The sequence below is a fragment of the Tursiops truncatus genome, chromosome 18 (assembly GCF_011762595.2).
Source record: "Tursiops truncatus isolate mTurTru1 chromosome 18, mTurTru1.mat.Y, whole genome shotgun sequence".
NCBI lineage: Eukaryota > Metazoa > Chordata > Mammalia > Artiodactyla > Delphinidae > Tursiops > Tursiops truncatus.
The window spans coordinates 67,603,374-67,623,530 of NC_047051.1; the positions used below are offsets into that span (position 1 = coordinate 67,603,374).

The following is a 20,157-nucleotide window of genomic DNA, read 5'->3' on the forward strand; positions in this document are numbered from 1 at the left end:
TCATTTCTCAGTAGAGGGTAGAGGAGTTAAAGTGGTTTGCTCAAGTCCTAGAAATAGTGTCAGCTGAGCTAGGGTTAGAACTCAGGTTCCTTGGTTTCTTCTCCCAGAGTTCTTTCCCAGGCGGTATTCTGGGACGTGTTCCCTTCCCCAGACATAAACATCGCTGTTTATTCTCTCTCTCCAAAGCTAATTAGAATACCTAAAATGTCTACCCCAGATTGTGTTTTGTCTCTGGAAGACTCACATTTGGTTTTTGCCATCAGGAATCAGTTACGCCCTTTATTTGTTAGTGACTAAAGACACATGTATGATTTTGCCTTTTGTAAAAGGATATGTTGACGTGTTCCTACAACAGAACGTTGTGTGCCTTATGATACTAGGAAAAATTTGTAAAACTGTAAACTGTTTTGTTTCATTTTATAAAATTGATAGGAAGCTGGTATGCTATTTACTTTCTTGTGTAAATAGCCTAGCGCTACCTTGCAGCGGAATAAATGTGAGAAATTCCCAGGTAGGTTTTGCTTTTCTTTATATTTAGAGTTTGCTTTCTGCATTGGCTGAGGCTGTAAACACAAGATATGATTTTTAGGGGAGGGAGTATTATCTTTATCCTATTAAGTTTGATATAAGAGTAAAGTTCACAGATTATAGCTATTCTGCTGAGGGCAGTGGAAGACTGAATTTTTATTTGAACACATAGGAGTGGTGAGACCCCCTTGGTAGATTGTTTTTTACCCCAAATCATATCTTTGCACAGATGTTATTGTTAATGTGGGAAGTGCCACTATTTGTATTATCTCAAGATAAAAAACTTCAGAATGCTTTTAATAGATCTGTGCTTAAATCTTGTTACTCTTGCAGCCTAGCCCTTGTGACTTGAAAATTTAAAATTCTTGAGACTCAGTTTTCTCATTTTAAAAATTGGGACTAATACTTTTGAACTCACAGGGATGCTTGCATGACTATGAGAGTGAGTTTTGTTGCTGTGAAAGAGACACAGTAATAAAGTCAATTTTCTTCCCATTCTCAGTTCATTGTTCATCATCAGTCCTTTTTACTTGGTAATGTAGGTTTTGTTTTGTAAAGTGTATCTTTCTTATCTACTACATTCACTTTTGCATAAAGATTACATTTTGTAATTTGGGGCTATATATTTCTAAAAAAATAACTGTATACATCTTTTTCATTTTAAAATATAATAAAAATTTTTTGCTTCGTATTTGAGTTATGATATTAGAAAATTCTCCGACGTAGTACCTGTTGCCTTTTGCCCCTGTCCACCCCCCCCCCCCTTTTTTTGGGCTGCGCTGGATCTTGGTTGCTGCTCGCGGGGTCTTTAGTTGCAGCGAGCAGGGGCTACTCTTCCTTGAGATGTGTCGGCTTCTCATTGCGGTGGCTTCTCTTTGTGCGGAGCATGGGCTCTAGGCGTGCGGTTTCAGTAGTCGCAGCACATGGGCTCAGTAGTTGCGGCTCACGGGCTCTAGAGCACAGGCTCAGTAGTTGTGGCGCACGGGCTTAGTTGCCCCTCAGCACTTGGGATCTTCCTGGACCAGGGATCGAACCTGTGTCCCCTGCATTGACAGGTAGATTCTTAACCACTGGACCACCAAGGAAGTCCCCCACCGCCTTTTTTTTTCTTGGTCTACCTTCATCAGTGACTACTGGCTAAATTATTTTCTTAAACTTTGGCTATAACCTTTATTACTGATTATTCTTAATGTTTTAAAGGCTTAAGATATACTTTTTTTTTTTTTTTTTTTTTTGCGGTACGCGGGCCTCTCACTGTTGTGGCCTCTCCCGTTGTGGAGCACAGGCTCTGGACGCACAGGCTCCGGATGCACAGGGTCAGTGGCAATGGCTCACGGGCCCAGCCGCTCCACGGCATGTGGGATCTTCCCGGACTGGGGCACGAACCCATGTCCCCTGCGTTGGCAGGCGGACTCTCAACCACTGCGCCACCAGGGAAGCCCCCAAGACATACTTTTTCCACAAACATTTATGGTAATGAATTAGAAGTGAACTTGATTATTAGTATTACCTTTTCATTTTTATTTGCCAAACCACGTTTATACCAGAATAAGTAAAATAAGAAATCATGTTTAAGACATTAGCAAATAAAAAATAATATTTTGTTATTTTTCTGGACGCTGTTAAAATTGAAGCTCTTTGAATGCCAAGTCACTTGTTTTATGTTGTATAAAGTTCTGCATGGTATGTGACATTCTGATCCTGCCATATTAGTCTGCATGATCAGAAAGACCTTTCTTCTAATTTTACTTGACCCATTGGCTCTTATTCTACTTTTCTGGAGATTGTTTTGATGCCTTTGGTTTCCTCATGTGTGCCAAGGGGATGTGTCTAGTTATGATTTACCTTCTATAGTTATGGTATGTTGCTTAGAACTACATATATTGATTGATGAAACACTGTAGCTAGAAGCATACTGGAAGAATTACCCTGAAAAATATTTACTTGAAAATAAACTTGAAAATGAATGAACTTGAAAAATAAAGTTCATTCAAGTATCTGTAGTTTATTTCACTTTCTTTTTTTTTCTTTTGATAGCATGTTCCACATTATTCAAGACAGCATTTAGTGGTGTCTCGTAGTCTCTGTTCAGCGGCATATGATTCTAATGAAAAAGTAAGTATTTAAAAAATACTTTTAACGGTTAAGTTATAATGGTTTTACTTTGTTGTCTCCATGTTATGTTCACTGGGCAGATTAAATTTTATTGATGCTGTGTAATTATTTATTGGTCTACATCATAGGTTTTATAAGTGCTCAATCTTTGTTCCTTTTTTCATTGTGGGCCACAACCTGAGTCTTTAAATTTTGTATTTTTACCTATACCACAAATCGAATAAATTTACAATGTGTTTCCCTTGTTTTCAGCAGGATCACTAATACAACATTCTTTCTTAGACTAGGCAGTTGAGAGATTTTGATTAAACTATTGGGTTTTTTTTTTTCATTTACTTAATATTTGTAAGATTCATTTTGAATGACGGCAATTATGGGTATTGTAAATTTTGGGACAGGGAAATTCCAGTTAAAATCTTGATACATGATAATGTTTGAGGCTTGTAAGAGGAGAGATAAAGGAACTAGAAGTGGTGATTGGAGGTAAAACATGATTTGGTGACAATAAAGGCATCAAAGAAGGCAGAAGAAGAGTTTTGGTTAAGATGAGATGGTTCAAGTTAAATGTCATTGAAGTAGAACTAATATGAATGATCATCTGAGAATGAAATAGTCTTCTAACTTGTCGGTTGACATATGCAAAACTACTCAAAAGAATCTGGAGGCTCGGGGAAAAAAAGGGTGTATATCACTGCAGTTCAAAAGAAATATATTGTGGACACAGTTGTAGGGCATATGTAATTTTATGTTTTCTAATAGCCACATTAAAAAGAAACAGGTGAGGGCTTCTCTGGTGGCGCAGTGGTTGAGAGTGTGCCTGCCGATGCAGGGGACACGGGTTCGTGCCCCAGTCTGGGAAGATCCCACATGCTGCGGAGCAGCTGGGCCCGTGAGCCATGGCCGCTGAGCCTGCACATCCGGAGCCTGTGCTCCGCAACGGGAGAGGCCGCAACAGTGAGAGGCCCGTGTACCACAAAAAAAAAAAAACAAAAAAACAAAACAGGTGAAATTAACTTTAATGTATTTTATTTTATTTTATTATTTTTTATGTTTTGGCCATGCCACAAGGCATGAGGGATCTTAGTTCCCCTACCAGGGATCGAACCTGTGCCCCCTGCATTGGAAGCACGGAGTCTTAACCACTGGATCCCAGGGAAGTCCTGGCATTGATAATACAGTGTTTAAAACTTGCACCATTATACTCTGGTTATGTCATATCATGGTGTGTTTTGACACAAATACCGAGGTGTGAACTCTGGCTTTACTGCTAGTTAACTTTGCCGGTGACTTAGGCAAGTGATTATGCTTCATCAGACCTCAATTTTCTCATTTTAAAATTGGGATTTTATCAAAACTGACCTCATAGGACTCTTACGAGGATTAAATGAGGTAGTACGCAGAAGGGATTTTCCACAGTACCTGGCATATAGGTAATGTCAGCTGCTTAATATTATCCTTAACTGTTTTGTTCATTCAGTTTTGTACATTTGGAAACGGAAGCTTAAAACCCACAATAGTAAGTGTAAGCTGGGTGTAAACGCAAGACTGTCTTTCTCCTGAGCTGGTGGGTTTACCCACTGTGCTGTACTCCTTCTCGGAAGTGCTTGGTGAGTGACTCGGGATCTAGAGTTCTGCCGCCATTCCTCCAAATAACAAGTGGAACAGGCCAGCTCAGCCTTTCTCTTGGTCCCTGAATGGAGAGAAGTGTCCTTGCTGGTTTTAGATGCCAGCTATGATCTAAACATAGGGAAGGGAAAAAAGGAAGGAGGGGTAGAGAGAGAACGGATTAAAAGAAAATAACTTAAAAAAATTCTCATGAAACTTCCAGTGTGTTTTTTACCCCATGACAGCAATAGCAAAGGTATAAAACAGTTGCTACACACCCCAGTGTTCATAGCAGCATTATTTACAGTTGTCAAGACATGGAAATAACCTAAGTGTCCATCACCAGATGAATGGATAAAGAAGATGTGGTATATGTACACAATGGAATACTACTCAGCCATAAAAAGGAATGAAAATTGACCATTTGCAGCAACATGGATGGACTTGGAGGGCATTTTGCTGAGTGAAATGTCAGACAGAGAAAGACAAATACTATATGATATCACTTATATGTGGAATCTAAAAGATACAACAAACTAGTGAATATAACGTAAAAGAAGCAGACTCACAGATACAGAGAACAAAGTAGTGGTACCTGTGCTGGGGGCAACATAGGGGTGCAGCAGTGGGAGGTACAGACCATTGGGTACCTCAGTACCCAGTAGTTTACCTCAGTACCCAACAGGCTTAAGGATGTATTGTACAACACAGGGAATATAGCCAATATTTTGTAACAACTGTAAATGGAAAGTAACCTTTAAAATTGTGTAAAAATAAAAAATTAAAAAAGCAAACAGTTTCTGCAAAAGTTCTTTATCTCCCATGGTACCTGAAAGCCCCCTGGCTTCAAGGATTCAGGTTCCTGGCTTAAAGGTGTTGTTTTTGATTTTCCTCTTAGAGTATCTTCGGAGTGTCTTGTATACGGCTCTCCAGATACAGGATAAAGTCCCAGGTCTTTAAATGATATGAATGAGATGAAATGAAATGAAAGAAGGTCCTTTCTTAATCCAGCCTTTTTACCCCAGCTTTATTTGCCACAGTGCCCGCATACTTGTTTTGTGCTTGAGCTGTCTTAAAAATTACTTGTAGTTTTTCAGTGCTACCGTCTGCTTTCAATGTCACTGCCTTAACGCATGCTGTTCACTCTCTCCCTTCGCTGCACTTAACACAGCTGTGTTGTAGCGCTTAACACATTTTGTTGTGATTGTGCCATATTGTAGTTATCGAATGCACTTGATCGAATGCACTTGATGTTCACCTGTAATTGTTGATGTAGAGGGAGAGATTGGTTTAGGGAATTCCCTGGCGGTCCAGTGGTTAAAACTCTGTGCTCTTATTGCCAGCTGCCCAGGTTCAGTCCCTGGTCTGGGAACTAAGATCTCACAAGCCACATGGTGCGGCTCTCCCCCGCAAAAAGTTGGTTTAAATTTACTTGTATGGGGACTTCCCTGGTGGTCCAGTGGTTAAGACTCCACGCTTCCACTGCAGGAGGCACGGGTTTGATCCCTGGTTCTGGGAACTAAGATCCCGCATGAAACATGGCGCAGCCAAAAAATTAAAAAAAAAAGGCTAATTAAAAAAATTATTTGTATATACATTCTTTTATATGCATAGCCTACCTGGAAGAATATTCAGGAAACTAGTAGTAGTTGCCTTTGGGGCAAGGGCCTAGGTGTCCCTACAGTGTGTCCCCTTGTGTACCTTCTAAATTCTGAACCATATTCATCTGTTATTTAGTTAAAAGAAAATCTTAGGTATGGAAGATTAATTGATATTAGCTTTATTGAGCTTGTGTACTAATTGGTAATCCATTAATAGTCCTATATTAGTCAGGGTTCTTCAGAGAAACAGAACCAGTAGGAGACATAGGGAGATTTTTTTTACTGGCTCACATAATTATGGAGGCTGAGAAGTCCCACCACAATCTGCTGTGGCAAGCTGGAGACCCGGGAAAGCTGGTACTGAAATTCTAGTCCAGGTTCAAAGGTCTGGGAACCAGGGGGGCTGATGGTGTATGTCCCAGTCCAAGGCTAGGAGAAGACCAGTGTTCCAGCTCAATCCGGCAGGCAGAATTAATCGTTCCTTCCTCCACTTTTTAGTCTGTCAGGCCCTCAGTAGAGTGGATGATGCCCACCCACACTGGGGAGGGCTGTCTGCTTTACTGAGTCCACTGATTCAATGTTAGTTTCATCTAGAAACACGCCCACAGACACCGCAGAAAAAACGTTTAATCTGAACACCCTGTGGACGAATCAAGTTGCACATAAAACTAACTATCACAAGCCCTGAACAGAGATGAATAGAAATGTGTGAGGTGCAGTGATCATTTTGGTACAGATTTATCCCTGTTGGAATCACACTCCTGGGTTTGTAATCTGGTTTGTGGCCCAAAGGAGTGAATACCAATACTCTAGCTAACACCTACTGAGTATATATTATGTGCTAGGCACTACTCTAAACACTTTAAGGGTGTTAATATTCCCGCAGCCTCTTGTGGCAGGTGCTATTCTTACTCTCATTTTACATACCAGGAAATGAGGGTTCAGGAGGAGGACTTGTCCACAGAAGAACATGTGGTAGTGTTGGGATTCCAACCTGGACAGTTTGGCTCCAGACTGGCTCTTAACCATTATTCTGCTTCTTGGATAGGGATTAGGGTGGAATTTGTACTCCGTGTAATATTATGATGTCAATAATTTGTTATATTTGCTGCACCAGTTGCTTAATGTGTAACTTCCAGTGTTTGTGCTGCTTTTATCAAATGTAGTCTGTTTAATACTTAATAAAAATTCACATTTTAAAATGCAGTTCAAGGAAGTATGAACATTTTTTTTCTTAGAATATGCTTATTGTTTAACAGGAATTTACTATGAGCAGATGAGAATAGAAAGGCAGATGATTTTATAGCCTCACGCCTGAGGTGAGATTAGGATATTTTAAGGGCCCATCTGCTCAGGGCTCTGAATGACTTAGGATTCTATCAAATTAGGAATTTACCAGTTTTAAGGTCGAGGCTTGTCTCAGTTTGGTGGAATAAGCCATGTGTGATATAAAGGTTAAATCAAGACTTTAAAGGCCTATTCCAGTTCTGAGATTCTGTGATTACCTGTTGGGTTAAAATATAGCTTTAAGTTATATGAGTACTTTTTTTTTTTGCGGTACGCGGGCCTCTCACCGTTGCGGCCCCTCCCGCTGTGGAGCACAGGCTCCGGTCGCGCAGGCTCAGCGGCCATGGCTCACGGGGCCCAGCGGCTCTGCAGCATGTGGGATCTTCGCAGACCGGGGCACTAACCCGTGTCCCCTGCATCGGCAGGCGGACTCTCAACCACTGCGCCACCAGGGAAGCCCAATATATGAGTACTATTAAGATTATATATAACTTTTCTTTTAGAAATATAACTAAAACTTAAAAAAATAGTTCCATTTAACGTGTAACAATTCACTAACCTAGCAGTCGTTGTGTACTAAAATGTGTTGCATCCAAATTACTTATAATTGTTTGTGTGCATTTCTTTAAAAGGATTAGCCTGTACACTTTTAGAGTAGGGAGAGAACCTTGTTAAATAGTTTCCCATTAGAATGTTATCAATTTATATATGTGGAAGTCAAGAGATTTCAATTTACAGAGATTGATTTACTTAGAGTCAAATAGATCATTAATGGCAAAGCTGGGCTTAGAAATTAGGTCTCTAGCCCCACACAGAATGGAACTTCTTTTTCTATTATATGGCCTCAGCTGTTTAAAAATTTGGTGGTTATTTAAACTTAACATTGTACTCAAATAGCATAACCTGCTTTGTCTGGGAATCTTTGGAAATAAGCATAAATAGTATCTGTTCTCATTTATCAAAAGTATCATTTAATGCTGTGGCCCAATCCCAAAGAGATAGAATATAAATTATATCAGACTTCCCTTTGATAAACATAACACTTAGAATTTCCCTGAATTTAGAAAATAATCAAGTAAATTCTCAAGCAATTTCTTCTAAAGTTTCTTAGTATTCTGAAATATCATTTGAAGATTATCTTTTGGCAAGAGAATTTAGTCCCCTTATGAATTATCTAACCTAGTCAATTGATGCTTTAAGAGGATAATTATAACGCCAGATACTACCAGGTGAGTTTAGTAGCAGCCTGGTTGTAAATGAGCATATGTATAGTATTTAATACTACTGTAGGAAGTTATGTTTATTAGGATCATGCCCAATGGTAGTTGTGGAAAAGCTTGGTGTTTTCTGGTCCCAAAGCAAGAGTAACAATTTCTTACGTGTTTTTTCTCTTTTTAGACTTTTGATAAAATTCTTGTTGCTAATAGAGGAGAAATTGCATGTAGGGTGAGTGGAATTTTAATCTTATTTTCCATTTTACTCTGTGAATTTTATTATTATTAAATCCCTTTAAATATGAATTACTATTAATAGATAACATTAATGTACTTTAATATAGGTTATTAAAACTTGCAAGAAGATGGGCATTAAGACGGTTGCCATCCACAGTGATGTTGATGCTAGTTCTGTAAGTATATTTGCTTTGTTTGAATCGGGACCTTATTTTGGATCAAATAGAAAAAAAGTGAAAGATGTAGGTTTTTTTTGTTGGCCTGAAAAGGTACACAATTAAAAAAAATACCTGTTTTATTACTCTTGTATTAAGCAAAATGGGAGCATCATAATGTCTCCAGTATGTGTCTTAACTCTTATTTTCAAGGCTTTAAAAGCCTAGAATAGAATAAAAATTTGGTAAACTGATTCTGGTCACCAAGTACATTTAAGCAAAGCATGAGATAGTTAGATTCAAAGATTAATGAAATGTGTTTTTTTTTTTTAAATTTATTTTCTTTTATTTATTTTTGGCTGATTTGTGTCTTTGTTACTGAGTGCGGGCTTTCTCTAGTTGGAGCGAGCGGGGGCTACTCTGTTGCGGTGCGCGGGCTTCTCATTGCGGTGGCTTCTCTTGTTGCGGAGCATGGGCTCTAAGTGTGCAGGCTTCATTAGTTGTGGCTCGTGGGCTCTAGAGCGCAGGCTGAGTAGTTGTGGCGCACGGGCTTAGTTGCTCCGTGGCATGTGGAATCTTCCCTGACCAGGGCTTGAACCCGGTCCCCTGCATCGGCAGGTGGATTCTTAACCACTGTGCCACCAAGGAAGCCCTAATGAAATGTTTATACAGTGCTGCCTTATGGGAGCACATTTCCGCACAGGATAACTCCACTGTCACTCGGGATGCTGTAATTGTTTAACCTTCCTAAATGCTTTACCATGTGCAGCTGAAAGTTTGATAAATCAAAGATAGGCTAATGCTAATTGGACATGAACAAAAGAAGGTATAGCGTAAAGCAGTGACTGATATATAATTTTATTGGGGATTTTTATCAAAACAGGCATTTTTAGCAGTAATAAACTATGAATGAGTAGAAAAAAATCCCATGGGAAAAGTGTATGAATTATTGGAACTGTATGACATGAAATGTAAGTAGTTGTACTTTGATATAAGTTACTGTTTTTCATTCTTTCACACAACTTCTGATAACAGGACCTATTGGTAATGTCAGCTTTTATCGTATAGTAATTTAATGCAAAGAATTTTCAGTCTTTGTGATTTTAAAATTTTATCTAGAAGTATGTTGTTCCTGTTGTCTTATTGTGACTCTCTTCCTTTTTTAAAAAGCAAAATGGAAATGATTGCAAGCTACTCTAATTTCCCCAGAATAAAGGTTAAGTATATTATCTAGTTTATTTGGCTGGTACATTTAAAATATTTATCCTTTACTTTAAAAGTAATTAAGCAGTTAAAAAAACTTGTTTTGCGTATATACTGTTTGATTTTTTTTGAATATTGGTTTCTGGCTTCTTTACTAATAATCTGTTTTAACTGTGATAGTTTCAGTAGTTTATATTCCTCACAAAATATTCATGAAATAATGAGAAAACTGTTGCTTTAATGTCATTCTTGATTGGTAAACTAAGGCATTTACCAATAGTAAAGCTACTTCAGAAAAAAGTTTGTGTTACTGTCAAGCCAGTAGTAGATTTAAAATTCACTCTTCTCATCTTGTGTTTATTTTTCAGTGTATTAGCTCAGGCTGTGTTTTCATTCATGGGTAAATTGAGAGAAAAATGTTTGAATTGTGGACAATCACTGTTTTTATTTCAAGCCTAACAACAAACTTTCACTTGTAATTTTTTTTTCATATCACAGTATATAGTTAATTCTCTATGCTGTGTTCTCATAGAGGTGACTGTCGGCATATAGCCAAGATTATTTATATTTCAGCTTTTTCCTATTTGTTTATATTTCAATGTGGTATTACAGAATAATCTACTTCTGTAAGCTGTTGCTCCAAAGAGCATGACTAACTTTTCTCACTGTTACATTTCTAGCTTTGTGGACAGTCACTTTCCAGACTTTGGCAAAACTGGTTTCAAAAGAGTTGGTTTGAGTTTTAAGTCTTTGTCATTTATCCTTCCTGAAGCAGAGGTGGTAGTTTTTATATTTTAAATATTTTTAGCCACTTTTTTTTTTTTTTTTAACCAGAGATTATGATATATAGTTTAAAATAAGATTTGCCAGGCCCCACGGTGGGAAGCAAGCAGTGCATGCTCGGTCAAAACTTCCTCTTCATATGACCTCCTGTAAGTCAGTTTCTAGAAAGATACTATAAGTAAAAGCAGGATAATAATGATGGTTAGAATGTTCAAAGTTTGATTTAAGCCTTAGAAATAGGGCCAGATTTGCTATTTGGTTTCTGCTTCAGCCTCAAGAAAGACAAAAAGGTGAATTCCTCTAACAGCATATTTTGCTTCTTTAACATGTGATCACAAAGGTTACCATCATATCTAATGAACTGTATAATATCGGTATTATGAACAAGGCATGCTATTCAGATGTATTATAAATGTTTCAATATTGATTTTCAAGAGGTGAGCATTTTCACTGTTACTTGGAGTAAAAAAATCTTACATGCTTCATGTGTTAATTTCATAAATTGAAATGTAAATACTATTATAGTAGGAAAATACTGCAACAGTTGATTGTGAAAACTATTAATTTTATGTTAAAAACAACTAATTTTTAAGCAGTTAATCAGGGGAAGAAGACTAACGGTTATTACAACTATTAAGTGGTAAGTCACACAAAGAAGGAAAGCCAAGTAACTTGCAAACAGTGAATGTTGAATGGGAAAAAGTTGGCTTTTAAAGACCATTATGCAGTTTTCTTCCATGGGTCCCTTCCATTAAAATGGTGCATTCCCCCTCTTTTAAAATTAATTTTGGGGGGGTGAATCGTTGAATCCACGTGCAGGTTTTGTCCCACAACAACCTCTCATGTTACTAACATTTTTGCATTCACCAGTGAAAATTGCCTGACACTGTGATTACTTTGGTTGCTTTTGTCATCTTTGCTGTCTTTTGAGGAATCTGTTGGGTCTAACTGCTCCTTTTTGAATCTGCCTGGTTTTTTTTTTAAAGCACAGTTAATTTTATTTTTGGCTGCGCCATGTGGCTTGCGGGATCTTAGTTCCCGGACCAGGGATTGAGCCCGTGCCCTTGGCAGTGAAAGTGCGGAGTACTAACCCCTGGACTGCCAGGAAATTCCCTGCCTGATTTTTGTTTTGTCTTTTTTCTTAAGTATTTGAGTCCTTTCCTGTCTTATTTATAGCATACTTTTTTTTTATAGCATACTTATTTTAAAAGTTCTATCATTTTGTTATTTTACTTCAAGATCTTATGTATCTATTTATATTTCTGACTCTTCCTCACAATGGATTGTTTCCTCACATGTGTAGATTTTGTCTTGTGACCTCATATTTGGTATCTTTATCGTTGAACTCCACATGGTTTGGGTTGTCCGGGGTATCACTGACTAATTTTTATATTAATTTCTTGGCGCGAAGGTTGCTGAATTATGAGGATGGGGCAAAACCAGATGAAACTACACACACACACACACACACACACACACACACACAGACACACACAGACACACACAGACACACACACACCCTCCCTCTCTCCCTCTGTTAAATAGGCCCATGGTTTCTAATTTCCTGAGGAGACTTTTTCCTTTACTTTGAAGCATAGCTGATAATAAGTATGTCTTCTCCCTACTTAGTAGATTATTGAAACCCCACCCCCCTTCACTGAGGATGTAGTCTTTGTTGTGCCATGTGGGATCTAGCTCCCCAACCAGGGGTCGAACCCGGGCCCCCTGCACTGGAGCGTGGACTCTTAGCCACTGGAGCACCAGGGAAGTCCTGAGGATGTAACCTTTGAGCAACATGGCCTTATGTAGGAGTTTTCCTTCACATCTTCAGCTCACAATTGGTTCCTTTCTCTGAGAGTTAAAACTCAGTTCTCTAGGTTATTCAGATCCCCACTTATACTCTCCAAGATTAGTGGTATCGACTCTAGTGGATACTGTCTGGCTTTTAGCTGCTGCTTCGTTTTTTTTTTTCTCTTTTTTTTTTTCTCTTCTTCATTTTTGATCCCTAGGGATTGCTTGTGGTTCTTGTAAGCCAAACTGTTCATTTAAAGAAGTTTGTTATATTTAATCTGGGATTTTTAGGTGCTTCTAGGGAGGGTTTGCAGTTATCAGTCTAGTTCGCTTACTGTTGGATTGTCTTAAAATAGGATGATATCCTATTCTCTGTTGAGGAAGTTTTCTTGCTTTCTTTGAGAAGACTGACCCAGAGCAGTCTCAGAGTCAGGCTTTACCCAGGAAAACAGTTCATACGTATTGATGAGATTAGTGCAACTGCATCCAGAGGATGAGGCCAGAGTCAACAAGCAATGTAAAGTACTCCAGTGGGAAATGGTCAGGGCCAGAGAGAGCAAAATAGGGGTTAAGCCTCTTATCAAGTCATGAATTGTCTTTTATGTATCATTCTCCAGGCCCTTATTATTCTTTGAAAAGATTTGTGGAGAATGGTTTATGAGGGGAAAATGGTCCTAGTGGAAAACTGTATCCTGCTGGGATTGTGATAGGCATTGTGTTTTATCTGTAGATCAGTTTGAGAAATATCTTTATCTCAACATTTTTTTTTTTTTTTTTTTTTTTTGGCGGTACGCGGGCCTCTCACTGTTGTGGCCTCTCCCGTTGCGGAGCACAGGATCCGGACGCGCAGGCTCAGCGGCCATGGCTCACGAGCCCAGCCGCTCCGTGGCATGTGGGATCCTCCCAGACTGGGGCACGAACCCGTGTCCTCCGCATCAGCAGGTGGACTCTCAACCACTGCGCCACCAGGGAAGCCCTATCTCAACATTTTTAAGTCCTCCTATACATGAGCATGGATATTCCATTTGATGTTGTTCCACTTACCTACGTTGCTTTAATTTCTTTCAACAATGTTTTGTAGTTTTCAGAGTATAAGTTTTGCACTTACTTTGCTGTATTTATTCCTAAGTATTTTAATATTATTTCTGAGGCTGTTAGAATTGCAATTTCATCCTCATTTTTTTTTTTTGGCCTCACCATGCAGCTTGCAGGATCTTCATTCCCTAACCAGGGATTGAACCCGTGCCCCCTGCAGTGGAAGAGTGGCGTCCTAACCACTGGACTGCCAGGGAATTCCCTAGAATTGCAATTTTTTAATTTCAGTTTTTATTGTTGATTGCAGGTGTACAGGAATACAATTGATTTTTTTTTTTTTTTTGCGGTACATGGGCCTCTCACTACTGTGGCCTCTCCCATGGCGGAGCACAGGCTCTGGATGCGCAGGTTCAGCAGCCATGGCCCATGGGCCCAGCCGCTCTGCGGCATGCGGGATCCTCCCAGACCGGGGCGCGAACCCGCGTCCCCTACATCGGCAGGCAGACCCTCAGCCACTGCGCCACCAGGGAAGCCCCAGTTGATTTTTTAATAGTGATTTTGTGTCCTGCAACCTTGCTGAACTTGTTTATTAGTTCTAATAGTTTTTAAAAATATAATAGATTCCTTGGGATTCTCTCTAGAAGATCATGTCATGTGTAAAGAGAGATAGGTTTACTTCTTTCTTTTCTAACTGGATGCTTTTTATTTCATAGTCTTGCCTGATTTCCCTTGCTTTAATTTCCAGAATGATACTGAAAAGGAGTGGTGAGAGCAGACATCCTGTTTTGTTCCTCATCTTCGGGGGAAAACATTCAGTATTCCACACCTAAGTTTGATTTAGGCTCTGAGATTTTCATAAATTCCCATTATTAGGTTGAGGAAGTGCCCTGCTATTCCTAGTTTGTTGAGAGTTTTTGTCATGACTGGGTGTTGGATTTTTACAAATGCTTTTGCTGTGTCTACTGAGATGATAATGTGGTTTTTATCCTTTATTCCATTGATATGGTATATTACATTAATTAATTTTTGGATGTTAAACTAGCCTTGCATTCCTGGGATAAATCACACTTGGTTATGATGTATAGTCCTTTGTGTATATTGCTGGATTCAGTTTGCTGGTGTTTTGTAGAGAATTTTTCATCCATGTTTATAAGAGATATTGGTCTATACATTTCTTTTCATTTGATGTTTTTGTTTTTGGTATCAGAGTGATACTGGCCTCATAGTATAAGATGGGAAGTGTTCTCTCATCTTCTGTTGTTTTGGAAGAGTTTGTGAAGAATTGGTATTAATTATTCCTGAAATGTTTGGTGGAATTCACCAGTGAAGCCATCTGGGTCTGAGCTTTTCTCTGTGGGTAGTTGTTTGATTACTAATTCAGTCTCTTGTAGATTTATTGAGATTTTCTATTTCTTCCTGAGTTAGTGTCTATAGTTTGTCTTTCTAGGAATTTGTCCATTTCATCTTAAGTTATTGTTTATTATGTGATTGTTTATAGTATTTTTTTATCATTTTTATTTCTATAAGGCTGGCAGTAATGTCTCTTTCATTCCTGGTTTTAGTTATTTGAGTTTTTTCATGTTTTCTTTGTCATTTTAGCTAACGGTTTTCAGTTTCATTGATCTTTTCAAAGAACTGACTTTTGGTATCATTGATTTCTCTCTTTTTAAATTCTCTATGTCATTTCTATTTACACTAGTTTTTGTTTCCTTCATTCTGCTCGCTTTGGGTTTAGTTTGCTCTTTTAAAAAATAGTTTCTTAAAGTAGAAAAACTAGGTTGTTTTGAGGTCTTTTTAATATAGGTGTTTAACCGTTCATTTTTCTCTATTGTTTTAGCTGCATCCCATGTTTTGACATATTGTATCTTCATTTTCATTTCCGAAAGTAATTTCTAGTTGCCCTCTTGATTTCTTTGACCCACTTGTTATTTAGGAGTTTGTTGTTTAATTCCACATATTTATGAGTTTCCCAAGTTTATTTCTATTACTGATTTCTAATTTCCTTCTTTTTTGGTCAGAGAATGTGTTTTCTACTGTTTCTATCCTTTAAAATTTTTTGATGTTTGTTTTATGGACTAGCATATGATCTGTCCTGGAGAATGTTCCATGTGAACTTAAGAATGTGTATTCTGCTGCTGCTGGGTGGAGTGTTCTATAGATGTCTTTTAGGACTGGTTGGTTCATAGGGATATTTAAGTCATCTGTTTCCTGGCTGATCTTCTGGTTGTTCTATTCATTATTGAAAGTGGGGTTTAACCTGGTTTTAAAAGCCTTTAAAAAATGTTAGGTAGTTATTTTGTTTTGCTTAGTTTACAAAACTGGTGACAAATAATTGTGTATAGGCCTGCAACTCTGTGCATGAAAGCACCTGAATAAGGTAGGAAATAATTGACTAAAGGACTCTTGAGTGTCCAGGCCTAGAGATTCTTGCAAGGATTCTTTGAAATTTTCAGGAAGCAAGAAATTTTTTTAAGAAATTTTGACACTATTTAAATTGCTCTAGACTTAGAGAAAGAAAAATAGATTTCCATTTCTTTTTATGAAACCAGCATAGTAATTCAGAAATCAAAATCTGGGCAAAGATAGTAAGCAAAAAATAAAATTACAATGACTGTAATTATATATTGATAGAAGAATCCTAAGTAATAGAAAATAGAGTAAAATTTAAGTAATGTGCTGCAGTCATGCAGAGTGTATTCATGACATTTCAGTATGGTTTAATGTTAGACACTATTAATTTAATTAAATATACTAATAAGTTAGTGGAGGAAAACTATATGATCATCTTGATGGAAGCCTAGATGTCATGTAAAAGAAATTCACTGTCTTGTAAAATCCTTAGTAAAACAGGATTAAATAAATACTGCCCTCCCAGAATGAAGAGGTCATACCTCATAGGAAGCATTCTCATGGAAGTCAGGATGAAGACCCATACATTTACTGTCACCACTAGTATTTAATAGCATCCTAGAAGTGCTCGGCAATGCAGTTAGGCAAGAGTTATAAAATGGTGGACAGGAAAGGCAGAAATAATAAAATTGTATCGAGTTTCTAGTTATACCGGCAACTGAACAACTCTTTAGAAACAGTAAGAAGAGTCTCTGTGGTAGTTAAAAAATAAATACAAAGAAATCTGTAGCTTTCCTAAGTATCAACAAGGTAGAAAATACAACTTAAAAAAATTTAACCTCCTGGAAGTAGTGGCAAAGATAAAACACTTTATGATATGAATTTAAAATGAATTCGTACGACTTATATGAGAACTTCTTATTTTTATATAAGGAAACAATATTGTAAATGCTAGTTATTTCTAGATCTATGTTTTTGTAGTAAATCCTAATAAATGTAATAATGTAACAGTGGTGGTGGTGGGGATTGACAAAGGAGTAAATATGCAAGAATAGCCTAGATAATTTTGAGGAAAATTGAAGAGGGAACTGTACTAACAGATGTTAAAAAAATATTGGGGACTTCCCTGGTGACCCAGTGGTTAAGACTCCACGCTTTTACTGCACGGAGCATGGGTTCGATCCCTGGTCACGGAACTAAGATCGTGCGTGCCACACAGGGCCAAAAAGAAAAAAAATGTAATACCTTATAAAGTGAAAATTATTAGGACCACTACATAAAATTTTGGAGCAAGATGAGACACATTTATGAAATAAATTGATTAGATTTTAGGTAGAGGGCTGATGTGGGAGATTTTATTTAAGAGGACCTTATTAATACTATATTGACTTAGAAGGCAGGACAGGTGGATTGTAGGGTTTTATGCCACTAATGTACTGTGATTTTAGGTAGTCCCAGAGAAGTTAAGAAATGATAAGGAATGAGAAATGTTTGATGGTTTTGGTGACTGGGACTTTTTAAATGGGTAGGTAGGTCTTCATTAGTTTGGTGAATAGTGGGAACAAATAATTATGAGAATTTAGAGATTGTTGTGTTTGTACTTCTCAAAATGCTTGTTAGATAACTTTATTTACTTTTATGATCACTTACTTTATGTATGTATGTGTGTTTTCAAGTAAAAGGACTAGTAAACCTTTCCATAAGAAGTAGCAAAATATTGTTATATTTGTTTTAAACCTCTGAAGTTAGGGTTTTGATTTTTTTCTTTTTAAATGAGATTAAATGATTCTGTACTTCAACCTTTGACTATATTTCCTACCTGGACTCCTAAATTGAACTTATCAATATTTTGTTGCTTTATCTGTGTATAGTAACATTGTATTGAAATGAGAAATACTTGGTATATATTGCATTAACACCAAAACCTAAAATCAGGGAAGTAGTCATTGTGACTCACATCTTGGCCAGGCAGCCTGCGGTTTGAAGTATGATTCCTGGTGAGTATTGTAGTCTTACCCTTAGGATTCAGTAATGAGGTTGAGTGGGGTTTCCTCTGAGCACTCTGGGATGATTGACAGTAAGGTGGGGGGAATCATCACTTAGCATGCCTACCCTTGATATGATTTCCCTGCTGTCTGGGGAGGTACTGAGGACAAATAGGACTTCGTGACGTCTGTGTAATTAGTGTATGTTGGTTCCAGCTGAACAAACTGGAGGGTAATGATCAGGTAAATGGAGATGGAATACATTAATGTAGGCGAAGGTATAAAAGACCTTAGGGAAAACCTTATAAAAATTTTATGGGGTTGTTAGAATGTCTTTATTTTATATCTTTTCATATATATATATTTTAATAAACTTATCTGTTTATATTTTTGTTAGAATATCTTCACTTTTATCCTAGGTGTACATAGAGTTGAAAGAAATTTAAGTGTCAAAACCATTTACCTTTTCTCATTTACATGATTTACTTTTCAGGATATTTTTCAACCTTTGTTTTAATTTGAAAAGGCGTTAAAGTTCTTAATTTTTAAAAAATTATTTCACAAAATCTGTTAATGGACTTATTTTCAGCTAATGTAATTATTAATCCTCAAATAGGAATAAATGACCAGAGTGAAGTTTGTAAAACTTTTTGGGGGTGGTAACTGAAAAATCAGGTGACCTTTTGTTATATGTGTGTGTAGTTGAGATGGTATATTTAACTAACATTTTCTTATTTTTAGTATATGTGCTGCCGAAGCGAGCATAACTAACATTTTCTTAAATTTCTTTTGCTGGTACAGAATATTGTAAGGTGGTGGCCATCATAGTCCATGTTTCCCAGTTAGTCTTAATTAGATCAGAAGCCTTCCCAGTCTTTTAGATTGCAATAGAAAATCTATAAGATTCTTAATTCATTCTTGCAAAAAATACTTATAGTTGTCATTGTTCAAGATGAAGTTTTCTTATCAGCAACATAAAATTCCATGGCAAAGCCTCTGATAGTGACTGTAATACTGCATTTAATGGGAAGGAAGGAATTGGTTTCATTAATGTGATTATGGACCTTGGAGTTCTGGTAATTAGATAATTGAAGGGTTTTTAAATGGCATATTTGCTTTAAAACTTGCTACTGCTCACTTTTCTCATAAAACTTAGCTTTCGGTAACCTTTTTGGATTAAGAATGCAATGTATCTACCTATGCTTATTTAAAACACTAGACTTTTCAGTGAAGAACAAATTAATCAGGAGAAGAAAGCATTTAACATGTTTAGACATTACTTTTTCCACCCTTTTTCTTTTATTGACTTTGGATAAACATGTTTTGCCGAGGCATTATAATACTATATCAGTTTAAAATGTTTTGATTATCTTCAGCTTGGCTAAATTACTTTCTCTACATTTTTGGGGAAAATGGAATAAGATAGGATTCCTGGTAGGAATTTGTTCACATTAATATGGCTCATCAGGGACATTATATTTAATTGGAGATCCTGCAGAATAGTAGCAGGAGGCTGAAGAGAATTATTTAGCATTAGCAATGGCTCGTCTGGGAGTTGTGCACTAATCAAGGAGCTTGAGTGTTAGCAGTGGGGATGATGGGAATTATGACGATTATGACATGTAAGCATGTCTGTGTGCAAAGTGGACAGGCAATGAGTTAATCAAGAAGTATATTAAATGGCTCCCATGCTGATTCATTATTGTCTACCATAGTGCCTGTCAGGTTGTGTATTTAAAAAATACAATTATTGCTGAATTCAATGTGTATAAATTCAGCCACCATTTTTTTGCTTTTCTCTAAAATAACCTCAAATTACCTAATACTACATATAAAAATAGAAAAATGTATCAGCCTTGCTGACTATGCGATTTGTGTATTAAAATACAGTATCCCATTTTATTTTAACACTTTAGAGTGAACCTTTAATTTCAGATTCATTTAAACATTTGTTTGCTTTGCCTTTTCATAATATTTGTTGTAAAAAGACTCTTTGGCTTGTTTTCTACTGCATAAAGTGTTTAGGTTCAAAAACAAATTTTATATATCTTTATTTTTCAAAATGAAAAAATAATTTCATTCTGTCTGGAAGACATTAATATTTAACACATGAAGCTAATCATTAGACACAAGACAAATCAAAGCATTAATCTTTTCTACCATCACAATGCTCCAAAATCAGGGGGTGGGCATGGTAGTGGTAGGAATCTTTTTTGCTCTAGTGGGTGGCCTCTTTGTGCCAGGTAGACCCATTCTGTGCCCAGCATGG

General features: G+C 37.2%; 1 protein-coding gene across 7 annotated transcripts in view; it reads left to right on the forward strand.

The window, feature by feature from the left end:
- PCCA (propionyl-CoA carboxylase subunit alpha) overlaps window positions 1-20,157 on the forward strand; it is a 389,666-nt gene that overhangs the window by 6,441 nt on the left and 363,068 nt on the right. For 6 of the 7 annotated variants that reach the window (XM_073795382.1, XM_019920938.3, XM_073795385.1 and 3 more), the window contains exons 2-4: window positions 2,566-2,643; window positions 8,535-8,582; window positions 8,695-8,763. In XM_073795382.1, coding sequence (XP_073651483.1) covers window positions 2,566-2,643; window positions 8,535-8,582; window positions 8,695-8,763 — 195 coding nt within the window. The remainder of the gene's footprint in view (window positions 1-2,565; window positions 2,644-8,534; window positions 8,583-8,694; window positions 8,764-20,157) is intronic. The other variant, XM_073795383.1, reaches the window with a different exon arrangement.